The sequence below is a fragment of the Pristis pectinata genome, chromosome 7 (assembly GCF_009764475.1).
Source record: "Pristis pectinata isolate sPriPec2 chromosome 7, sPriPec2.1.pri, whole genome shotgun sequence".
Lineage (NCBI taxonomy): Eukaryota > Metazoa > Chordata > Chondrichthyes > Rhinopristiformes > Pristidae > Pristis > Pristis pectinata.
The window spans coordinates 32,564,973-32,577,881 of NC_067411.1; the positions used below are offsets into that span (position 1 = coordinate 32,564,973).

Genomic DNA, 12,909 nt, shown 5'->3' on the forward strand with positions numbered 1-12,909 from the left:
AAGGCCAACAAGTCCCCTGGACCCAACAGTCTGCATCCTAGAGGAAGTGGATGCTTTGGTTGTAATCTACAAAATTCCCTACATTCTGGAGAGGTCCCAGGTGATTACATAATGCCATTATTCAAGAAAGGAGGAAAACAGAACGCAAGAAGCTGTAGGCCAGTTAGCCTGATGTTTGTCATTGGGAACTTGCCGAAATCTGTTAAGGAGATAATAGCAGAAAATCAAGCAGTCAACGTGGTTTTATGCAATGGAAATCATCATTGACAAATTTACAAGAAATCTTGAAGGATGTAACAAAAGGACTGGATGAAAAGGAACCAGTAGATATAGTGTATGTGCATTTCCAGAAGGCATTTGATAAGGTGCCAAGTTGAAGGCTAATGAACTGAAACCAAAATCAAGATGATGGGTTATTTGAGGATTGGCATTCAGTAACTAGTGGGGTGCCACAAGGATCAAAAGTGCACAATTTTAGCATGCAGGTACAACAAGTAGTCTGAAGACCGATGGAATGTTGGCCTTTATTGCAAGCGATATGGAGTAAAAATTGGGAGGTTTTGACGCAACTTTACAGGATACTGGTGAGACCACACACGGTACTGCAGAGAAGACAAAAAAGACTGTAGATGCTGGAATCTAGAACAAAAACAGAACACTGGAAAGATCATGATGCAGGGTCTTGACCCAAACATCAACGTGTGCCTTCACGGATGACCTGTTGAGTTCTTCCAGCATTCTGATTCTGTATTTGTTCAAAGAGTATTGTATGCTGTTTTGGTCTCCATATTTAATGACAAATATACTTGCGCTGAGGCAGTGCAGCAGAGAAAGTTCACTAGGTTGATTTTTGAGATGAAAGGATCAATGTATATGAAGAGAAACAAAAAAACAACTGCTGGAGAACTCAACGGCTCAGGTAGCATCTTTGGAGGCAAAAGGATAGTTAACGTTGATCTTATTGAAGACTAAAAGATTCTGAGGGGGATTGGCAGGGTGGTTACTCAGAAGATGTTTCCATGAGAGGGGATATCTAGAACTAGGAGGCATAGTTTCCGAATCAGAGGTTGCCCAATTAAATAGAGTTGAGCAATGTTTTTCTCTAGCAGGTTATGACTCTTTGGAATTATCTAGCTTAGAGAGCTGCAGAGGTGGAGCTTCAAGGCAGAGATTGTAAGGCACTTAAACTTGGAGTATGGGAGAGGGCAGGAAAGTGTTATTGAGGCCATCTTTAGATCAGCCATGATCTTATTGAATGATAGAATAGGCTCAAGGAGAAAATTGGCACAATCCTGCTGCTGTTGCTTTCGGTTCTTTTCGTGACTTTTTCCTCCCACCTTTTGGGAAATAGTAAAGATGGAGAAATAACAAAGATTCTGTATAATTATTTTGAAATGATCTTCACAGCAGAAGACTTCCCAATAATAGATGATGGTCAAAGGACTGCTGGATGATCAAGGGGCTGCAGGAGAGAGGAACTGAAAACAATCACTGTCACAAGAGAAAAAGAACTAGACAAACTAATGGGGTTAAAAGCCAACAAGTCCCCTGGACACAAAGGCTTGAATCCTTGATTCTTAAAGGAAAAACCTTACCAATGCCTTACTAACCCTCTGAGATATCAGTGGTATTTTATTTCTGATCTTTTAAACTTGTCTGGTTTTACTTGTTTTCAACTTGTGGGCATGCCCCCTGGTTGCCAAGTTCCTCAACTCTGAACTACCATCCCTGGATCCCTCAGGTCTCCTATTCAAGGCCTACTAGTTTAACCAAGGTTTTAGTCATCTAGCTTAATATATCTCTCTATGACCTGGTATTAAGGCTTGTTTTGCACACTTCCCATGAATTGAGACATTTTACTACATGGAAGTTTGCTATACGAATGTAACTTGCTATTCAAGAGTTGATGTTCAACTGCAATGTGCATGGTGTACATGTGCTACCTCGAACCAGGATGAATATGAAACACATGCAGTTTTTAATTTTAAAAAAAATTGTTGTTTTGGGACCATGCTATACCTGATCTGCTTCCTTGTGAGGTTTAATTGGAACATCAGGACCCACCAAGGAAAATTTAATGGGGGCCATTATTAGGTAAAGGAAGTCGTAACTACAAAATTATAAGGCTCCTGAGATGCCACTTTTCCATCCATTGTTATGTGAGCTATGAACTTTAAGAAAACAGCTGCACTTTTGGTCAGTAAGTTACGTCATGCAATTCCCATATGAGTTGCGCATCCAATAACTGCTTGACGGACCATGAGAAAGAACCTTTTGGTCCAAATCCTGGAGCAGTGCTCGGTCGTGGAGTTGGCAGTGGACAATGAGTACGTGTTATTCGAGCAACAGTGATCAATGCTAAACAAATACATATAGGATGAAGTGTTACTGTTTTTATTTCAGTTATTAATGCCCATAATAAATTAACCTGCCTTACTATTTTCAAATTTAGAATATTGCAGCTATTTGGTGATATATTCAGATGGGTTATGGCAGTTTCCACACTAAGGACAAAAAGGAATTTTATTAAAGAGCATAGTCTTGATATCGCTAAAGCAGAAATCTAATTGAAAATGCATTTTTCTTATAAATTGTGCCGGCAACACTTTGTATTCTCCTGCTTCATTTCCAAACCTGCTTGTAGAAATTGAAACATGTAATGGAGATATACCAGATGTAAAGAATCCTGAATAGCCTTTTTTGTTACAAGTTTATATTATGGCAGTAAGAAATATAAATTTATGTCTACTTGTCCTTTGTTCATAAAAGAAGACTTCCTCCACATGGTTATTTCTATCCCAGTTTGCTTTCGAGATACTCCAGTAGTAGGCTTTTGAGCTTCCCAGTTTTGCAAGTGGAAATCTGTTTATTGTTCATCTGAGCACATTGCTATTCGGATCTAATTGTAAGAAAATTAAGCTAAAGATCTTGATGCATTGTAATCACACTTCATAATTGTTTATAGGCAGTGCTGCTCTGTAGGTTCCTTGGATGCTACTTCTGAAAACAGAGTAATTCTTGTGTCCATATTCATGGTAATATAATGGATGTTGTTCATGCAGAAAAGAAACAATTTTGTATATAGTTCATGCTGAGGGTGAATTTTGGGGGGGGAGAAAAGGTCAGTTGGTGCCCAAATTGGTAATGGTAATGTCGCTCTGTGGGTTACCATATTTGTGATTGTGCCATTTGGTGACACTTTACTCTGTACTGTTACTGTTTTTACCTGTACTACATCAATGCACTTTGTACTAACTGTTACGAACCGGCAACAAAAGAAACACACCGAGTCGTGTATCAGTGTTAAAAACTACTTTATTAATAACTACTTATGAAAAGTTTTTTTCCATAAGCCAGTTTTTGTCCATAAGACATAGGAGCAGAATTAGGCCGTTCGGCCCATAGAGTCTGCTTCGCCATTTGATCATGGCTGATTTACTTTTCCCCCTCAACCCCAGTCTCCTGCCTTCCTGTAACCTTTGACACCCTTACTAATCAAGGATCTATCAACCTCTGCTTTAAATATATGCACTGACTTGGCCTCCACAGCTGTCTGTGGCAATGAATTCCACAGATTCACCACCCTCTGGCTAAAGAAATTCCTCCTTATCTCTGTTCTAAAGGGATATCCTTTTATTCTGAGGCTGTGCCCTCTGGGCCTAGACTCTCCCACTTCTGAAAACATCCTCTCCACATCCACTCTATCCAGGCCTTAGAATTGTCCAATTGAATTTGCTTCCTTCTGACAGATACACTACTTAATTATTTTTAAATGTTAGTGTGTCAAAAATACAGAAAATTTTGAAGGTTATGTCTAGGCTATGAGTACACTACTTCACATCTTCATCCCATTCCTCATTGCAGACCACTTTGGTTTGCTGTGCTTTTCTCTTGGGTGATTTGGAAGAAGTCCCGTCCAGCCACCACAAACATAGTAGTCTATCCAATTACTTTTATCCTTCAGGAACTTACTTCTCCAAATGTCTTAAAAAAGACATGTATTTTGTAAAGTTATGGTATTGCATTTATATTTCATGTTCATGAATTTATCGTGACCTCTAAATGACAGCTTAGACTGTGTCTTTGGAAAAGAGATTTCAGAGAAGTACAATCAAGCCAAAATTGCCACTGAGCCAACAATATGGAGATAGTAGTATGATTACAAGCTTGTTCAAAGGGAAAAGTTAAGACATTTTTGGAAAATGTAGAAATGAAGAGGTGTGAAAGGAAAATTTCTGAACTTAGTTCTTAAATAAGACTTGGTGGGCAGAAGGGAGTGGAAAATACATAACCGATCACAGTTGGAGGACCGAGTAGTTTTGCAGAGGTGGTGGCAATTTGCATAGTTTGAAGCATTACCACACAGCTGATACATGTCTCCAAATTAGATCGGTGATATCTGTTTGGTACACGCAGACATTTGGCTACCTTCTAGTCTGCACTATTAAATTAAGATGTATTTACATTGCACTTTGAAGTAAAATACACTTCTAATGCAGGGATTAAGAATATAAGAAATATCAACAATTATTAACAACTTTTAATAGGTACTTGGACACGTACAGTACATGGATAGGAAAGGTTTAGAGGGATATAGGACTGGCTTAGATGGGAATCTTGGTTGGCATGGACGAGTTGGGCTGAAGGGCCTGTTTCTATGCTGCACTTCTTGACTCTTGACTCTTTACAAATAGGAGCAGGAGTAGGCCATCTGGCCTGTTGAGCCTGAGGAGGTAGCCTCTATTGTTTCCCTGGGCAGAGAATTCTACAGATTCACTACTCTTTGGGAAAAGCAGTTTCTCTTCATCTCCATCCTAAATCTATTCCCTCAAATCTTGAGGCTATGTCCCTTGTTCTGGTCTCACCTACCGGTGGAAACAACCTTCCTGCCTCTACCTTATTTACCCCTTTTCATAATTTTATACGTTTCTATAAGATCCCCTCTCATTCTTCTGAATTCCAGCGAGTATATTCCCAGGGAACAATCTCTTCTCGTGGGCTAACTCCCTCATCTCTGGTGGACCATCTCTGCACCGCCTCCAAAGCCAGTATATCTTTCCTGAAGTCAGGAGACCAGAACTGCATGCAGTACTCCAGGTGTGGCCTCACCAGTACCCTGTACAGTTGCAGTATAACCTCCCTGCTCTTAAATTCAATCCCTCTGGCAATGAAGGCCAACGTTCCATTTGCCTTCTTGATAACCTGTTGCACCTGCAAACCAACCTTTTGCGATTCATGCACAAGCACTCCCAAGTCCCTCTGCACAACAGCATGCTGCAATCTTTCACCATTTAAATGATAACCTGATCTTCTATTTTTCCCTCCAAAGTGGATGACCTCACATTCACCAACATTGTACTCCATCTGCCAGACCCTTGCCCACTCACTTAACCCATCTATATATCTCTGCATCCTCTGCACAATTTGCTTTTCCACTCAATTTAGTGTAGTTGGGAAAATACTTGAAGCTATCATTCTCTTAATGCTTGACCTATATCTCAATCAGCAAACTTAGACATGCTGCACTTGGTCCCCTCTTCCAAATCGTTAATGTATATTGTGAACAGTTGCGGGCCCAGTATCGACCACTGCGGCACCCAGCTCACCACTGATTGCCAACCAGAGAAGCACCCATTTATCCCAACTCTCTGCCTTCTATTGGTTAACCAATCCTCTATCCATGCTAATAAATTACCCCCAACTCCATGCATCCTTATCTTATGAATAAGTCTTTTATGTGCACCTTATTGAATGCCTTGTGGAAATCAAGTATACAACATCCACCTATTCCCCTCCATCCTTTGCACTCATCATTTCCTCAAAGAACTCCAGTAAGTTTGTCAAACAGGACCTGTGCTTCCTGAATCCATGCTGAGTCTCCCTGATGGACCCACTTCTATCCAGATGCCTCGTTATTTCTTGGTTAATGATAGCTTCAAGCATTTTCCTGACTTCAGATGTTAAGCTAACTAGCCTATAGTTACCTGCCTTTAGCCTACCTCCTTTCTTAAAACAGTGGTGTGACATTTGCTGTCTTCCAATCTGCCAGGACCTGCCCAGAGTCCAGAGAATTTTGGTAAATTATCACAAATTCCTCTACTGTAACTTCTGCCATTTCTTTCTGAAGCCTGGGATGCATCCCATCAGGACTAGGGGACATGTCTACCTTTAGGCCCACTAGTTTGCTCATCACTACCTCTTTAGTGACAGTGATTGCATCGAGGTCCTCACCTCTCATCACATCCATAACATCTCTCTTTGGCATGTTAGATGTGTCCTCCACTGTGAAGACCGACACAAAATAGTTGTTCAAGGCCTTGGCCATTTCCACATTACCCAATATTAATTCCCCCTTTTGATCTTCCAAGGGACCTACGTTCATTTTCGCCACCCTTTTCCACTTTATATAATTATAAAAACTTTTACTATCTGCTTTTATATCTTGTGCTAGCTTACTTTCATAATCTATCTTCCCTTTTCTTATTGCTTGCTTAGTGGTTCTTCGTTGCTTTCTGAAGTTTTCCCAATCTTCCAATTTCCCACTACTCTTAGCAACTTTGTAGGCATGAGCTTTTAGCTTGATGCCTCCTTTTATTTCCTTAGTTATCCAAGGCTGGCTCTTCCCTCCATTACTGTCCTTGCTTTTAACTGTAATATACTTTTGTTGAGCACCGTGAAGAATCTCTTTGAAAGGCTTCCACTGTTCCTCAACTGTCCCACTATATAGCCTGTGTTTTCAGTTTACGCTAGCCAACTCCTCCCTCATCTCATTGTAGTCTCCTTTGTTTAGGCATAATACGCTGGTTTTAGATGTAACTATTGCACCCTCCATTTGTATGAGAAATTCAATCATACTATGGTCACTCTTTCCAAGAGGATCCCTAACTACAAGATCATTAATTTTACCTGTCTCATTGCACAGGACCAGATCTAAGATAGCATTTTCCCTTATAGGTTCACTAACATGCTGTTCAAGAAAGCTATCACAGATGCATTCTATGAAGTCCTCCTCAAGACTGCCTCGACCAACTTGATTTGCCCAATGTATGTGGAAGTTAAAGTCCCCCATAACAACTGTCATTCCATTCTTCCATGCATCAAATATTTCTTGGTTTATTGCCAGTGCCACTGTAATGTTATTATTCAGTGGCCTATAGACAATTCCCACCAGTGATTTTTTTTTTCTCTTTTTACTATTCCTAATCTCTACCCAGATGTACTCAATGTACTCAACATCTTTCTCCTTGGATCTTATATCATCTCTCACTATTGCCCTGATCTCATTCTTAATTAAGAGTGCTACCCCACCTCCCTTACCTTCCTGCCTATCCTTCTGTATTACCTGATATCCTTGGATATTTAATTCCCACTCATCTCCACCCTGCAACCACGTTTCTGTAATGGCCACTAAATTGTACCCCTTTGTACTGATTTGTGTCACAAGTTCACTGACCTTGTTTCAAATACTATGAGCATTCAGATAAAGTGCCCTTAAACTCATTGTCCTTTTAGAATTTAGTAACCTTTGTGTCCTTTGCGTTTGACTTTTCTGTTCTCCACTCTTACTTTTCTCTTTTCTAACTTTTACTCTGGTCTCTGCTTTGCGTCCCTCTGTTCTTTCTGCATGGATTCCTATCCCCTGCCAAGGCTGATCCATATATGACTCTGTATCACACTGACATGGTTAATGTTTAATGAACTAATTAATTTGGTAGGAAGAATGAGGAGAACTATTACAAAATAAATGTTTTAATCTTAAATTGGATCCAGGAATGTAGACTTAATATGTATAAACAAACATTTGAAGGTTGCAAGATAGGACAGGGAATCCGTTTACCAAATAGAAAATGGATACAAGACCCATGGCTTTTGATATATATTTGTGCATGAAAACCTGTACTAAAATGGCACTGTACATGGGACCTTTGCCAAACTGTCCCAGTGCCAATGGCACGAGATTCACATGCAGGGAGTTGTGTGCTTAAACACTCCAACCTCTATTTTTCTGCAATGTTGCAGAGTAATCATGTATAATTTCAACAGTCCTGTTGTATTTGCCTTTGTTTATAAGCTACTTGTCTGGATTCATGATCGAGGAAATGATCAAGGACTGCAGCCACTGGTAGATAAATAAATGCAGATAGTTCTTGTTAACCAAACAATTTGAAGTTTGTTTCTACTCATACAGATGTTGCAGTTTAAGAATTTTAATTATAAAAGGAATATGGACAATTTAAAAAAACTTGAATCAGTGAAAGTAGTTGTAAAGCTGAACAATTGCTAAGAAAATTTAAATTTTTTGCTCAGTCCTTCTAGGAAGGAAACCAAGGCTGATCCATATATGACTCAATTATCACACTGATGTGGTTAATGTTTAACCGGCTGTTGACGAGATGTGGCAAAGCACTTTGTTGTATCAAAATGTTTTGATGGATAAAGAACATCCACCACCTATTCCACATAGCTCACTTCGTCAGTAACTGAAGCCTGTGTCCTGAGAATAAGATGAAAAATAACTTGGGTAATATATGTAATTACTGAGTGCAATATTTTTTTATCTTAGTGCACTTGTCGGAAAGACATGGTCAAGATATCCATGGACATCTTCATAGAAAAATTTCAACCAAGTAGATATACACTCTGGAAACAAGGAAAGGATGTTCAAACCATTGATCACACAAAACCCACTCCAGAATCAACTCCCGAACTGGAGCTTTGGCAGAAGCAAAGAAAAGTAACTCCGAGGAAATCTGGAATGTCTGTGAAAAGGTAACTTAGTCAACATACTTAAGCCTGAGATATGGTTCTGAATTAGTAAATTTGTAGCAAAATTGGATAGCTCATCTTCTCGCATGCAAGTATTTTAATTACTACGTCACTGTAATGCAGATGTTAAATCTGCATTTTGAATGTACTCTTGACCATCATAAATATTCCAAAACATGATTAAAAATAGTTGTTGGAAAATAACTGTCATCAAGATATCACGGAATTCACGGTATTAGATTGTTTATATAACAATATGTATAAATACAGTTCAGAATCAGTTGATTGGGGAAATTGTTTATAAGGATTTAGCTAATTTTATCCAAGACCATTCCAACCTGACAGTCATATCTTCTGCAGTGTCTATCAGTTCAGAACTCGGTCTAAGAAGATAAAATCTCTGGATGATGAAAAAATATTCAGTGATTCTGTGGCCAAAGAAACAACTGCAGCAGAACCACTTACAGATGGTATCAATATTGATGAAAACTCTAATGGGGAAGTGAAGAAACAAGAGTCTGGCCATGCAACAGTAATAAGTCCTGAAGAAGAAAGTATTAAAGAAACACAGCTGGATCAGAAAGGAATGGACAAACAACAGTCATCAGGTGAGAAGTGAGGTGATTTATGTGTTTCTTTCTCAAAGCACTTCAAACCACAAATCTTATGTAGACTGTTGAAATGTCAGGTTAACTGTTTCATCGTGTATTTTGTTGTCACTTAATCTGCAGAGAAGTTTTAAGTCGCCTTCAGTGGGTCAATGCATAATTGTATTGTGTGATGCAGAAATGGAAAGGAAGGTCTCCAATTTCATTAGTGCTTTGTGCATTTCATATAATGGTTATCCCATAGGAGGAGGCTATTTGGCCCATCATGTCTAACTCACTAGTTTCACCCTTAGTGCCTACCCCATCTCACCCCCTGGCCTTACAATTTTTTCTTCACTGTATGTTTATCGAATTCCCTCTTAAAGGCCACAATGGAACCTGTCTCACCACATCACAAAGGAATGTATTACAGGTTCCAACCACATGTTGAGTTTAAAAGCTTTTTCCCATGTTACTATTAATTCTCTTTCCCTTCATGCTTATAACTTCTAATTCTCAACCCTTCATCAAAGGGAGCAGCTTCCCAGTATCCACTGTGTCCAGATCCCATATCATTTTATATACTTCTATCAGATCTCTCCTTAACCTTCTTTTCTCCTAAGAAATCAGTGCCTACCTCTCTTATCTATCCTTGTAACCACTGTCCTTCATTCGAGGAACCTTTCTTGTAAATCTTTTCTTGGTCCTCTCTAATGCCTCCACATCCTTCCTACACTGAGGTGACCAGAATTGAACACAGTACTCCCAGTGAGGCTAGACCTCTGTTTTTTACGGTTAAGCATCATCTTCTCCTTTATACCCCATGCCTCTATTGATAAAATTCAGAATTGTTTATGTCTTGTTAACCACTTTCTTAGCCTGGAAAAGAATTTGTTTTTTGTCAGTAACTCTTCATCAGCACTGGAAGTTGCTCCAGAAAAAATATTTATAAATATTCAGAGCCAAAGAAATGGTAGGAATGGGGAGGAATGTGGAACAAGAAGGTTGGTGATTTGAGGGGAGAGAAAGATTAAATGATGAAAGTGGTACAAGGGAAAATGAAGTGATAATAAGTTGTGCATATTAAACAAGGTGAGTCCCAAAAGACCTGTAAGTATCTGTATGAGGGTGGTGGGAGGAGTGAATCGTGTAATAATTGGCAAAAATCTATCATTGAGTGGATGTTGGCAAAATTTAGAAGGTTCTCATGACTCAGAAATGAGACAGAAAAAGTGCAGGTGGGCCCCAGGAGTGCAGAACATGCTGTTGGTTGTATGCTAGTTGGGAAGCATTATCAGAATTGCCAGCCCAAATCTTCTTGGCTCCAATAGCTCTGGAACATTAATCCTCTGTTACCAGCAGTTGCTGACAAAGGGAAAATGTGAGCAGCAGCTCGGATATAAAGTTGTTGAGCTTGGTGCAAAGAACAAAAAATTGTATAGAGTTGAACCAAAGAGGTGATAGTGGAGTGCTGTCATAAAGTTAGAAATTTTGATCCTTCAGGATCTCCTTCAATTTCCTCCAATTCCCTTACAGTACTTTGATGTACTGATGTGATGAAATGATCTGCATGGATGGCTTGCAAAATAGTTTTTCACTGTACCTTAGAACATGTGACAATAATAAACCACTTTGCCAATTAAATCAAACCTTGTTTCCTTCATTCAAAACTGGAGGTAATTCTAAAATGTCTCATCATATATCAGTATAAGTTTCTCCAACTTGAAAACAGTGGGTTGGCTCTGATGCATTCAACGATGGCAACAAAAGGTTGCATTCATATAGGATTTTTTAAAATGTCCGAAGGTCCTTCGAAGACCTAATTTTACACTAGGCCACTGGAGGAGATACTAGATTGAATGACCAAAAGCTTAGTCAGAGAATTTAAAGGAGCGAGAGAGGTAGTGAGTTCGAGAAGTTATGGAATTAACTTCCAGGCCAAATAAATCCAGATGGCTGAAGGTACGTTCACCAGCAGCGGGTTAAAAGATGTGTGAAGAGAGCAGAGTTGCATGAGTGAAGATTCTAGAGCTGGAGGAAGTTATGGAAATAAGGGGAGGAAAGCCCATCAAGTGTCTACATATGTGATTGAGAATTTTATATTGGAAGTTTGAAGGGAACTGAGGTCAATGTAGATAATTGAGCACTAGATTAAAGATAATAAAAAAAAATTGATGCCATTAAGTCACATACTGTTTATGGAGAATGCAGTCTCAGTAATGGAGACATGCCAAACACATTGATGAGTTTCTTGGTATCAGGTGGGCTGAGGTGGGCAAAGAAGTGGATGCTGTCCCGGAGGTAGACATAGATTTTAATATTTTTAAGATAAGAAGACATTTACTATAATCACTATATAAAAAAAATAAAAAAAATTAAAATAAGAGTACATTGGATTGACAGCTGAACTCGAATCGGATGCTAAGGATGTAAGCCATCAGCTTAAACTTGAGATATTGTCCAAAGAAAGAGGTGGAATCAATAGAAGAATAGTGATTCTCAAAGGTAGAAGCTTTTACTTTTCCATTGTTGACTGGAAGAGCTAGCTGATTTTACTGAGGCAATGGAAAAGTTAAGGAGAGGAAATGGAAAAGTAGAATCTGCAAGGCAGGTTCCTATATTATATGATCACAAGGTGGCAGCATTTAAAAGAGGAAGAGGAGGAGAGTGAAGAGATATGGGAGAGGATGGTCATTTTCTCATTTATTACCACCAACACATGGACTTAAGAAATTTTCAGAAATTGAGTGGAAGTAACTGACTTGTTACAATTTTACATCACTGTTGAAGTACCTTGTTAAGATAGATCAGGATTGTAAAGTTAAGTGCAAATTTTTAAATTTAACATCGAATCTTTGAGTAATATGTTTAAAACATCTGGTTTAATGTGAACTGCTTGTAATCAGGTGCTGTTGACGGGCACCAGGGTACTAAAATTAAAAACATAAATTAGGTCAGGCAGCATTAGTGGAGGGAGAAACAGGCAGTGCAGGAATCAAAAGGAGAAGGCTGATGGGTTGTTTGAGGGAGCAGCCTCAAACTTTGATTGAGTGATTAATTCCCACAGGAAGATTGATTGCATGAAAGTAGAAGGAATAGGTAGTGGTATTGAATTTTAATTCCTGTTAAAGGAAATTAATAATCTAAAATGTTGATCTGGCCAGCAATTCGTATCACAATTTTAAAATGTTAATGCCTCAGGTGGAACCATGTGGTTTATTCTATTTGTTACAATGAACAAGATGGCGTGGGCACAAAGTTATAATTCCTGTCTCTATTTTAGACATTATTGTTTCTGGTACTTTTCATATTGTTTATAATGTAGATCATTGTATCTACGTAAATTTGCTTTTGGTTTCATAAAATATGTTGCTGGTATTTTTCTATTCCATGAATAATTTTTGACATTATTGTTTGCATGCTTTCAACTGACTATTATTTGACCACAGCAGATCTGCTGGCAGATAAGTATGTAATTGAGCCATTCCCAAGTGTGGTCCAAAGTCCACCTTTCCCCTCAGCAGAATCCATGGGTGGAAAGCCGACATCACAGGTT

General features: G+C 38.9%; 1 protein-coding gene across 3 annotated transcripts in view; it reads left to right on the plus strand.

The window, feature by feature from the left end:
* The window catches only part of LOC127572583 (lysine-specific demethylase 4C-like), a 276,139-nt gene that overhangs the window by 116,254 nt on the left and 146,976 nt on the right, over window positions 1-12,909 (plus strand). For all 3 annotated transcript variants that reach the window (XR_007956643.1, XM_052020000.1, XM_052020001.1), the window contains exons 9-10: window positions 8,564-8,769; window positions 9,127-9,374. Coding sequence is in view for 2 of the 3 variants with exons in the window: in XM_052020000.1 (XP_051875960.1) it covers window positions 8,564-8,769; window positions 9,127-9,374 (454 nt within the window). In the remaining variant the exon portion in view is untranslated. The remainder of the gene's footprint in view (window positions 1-8,563; window positions 8,770-9,126; window positions 9,375-12,909) is intronic.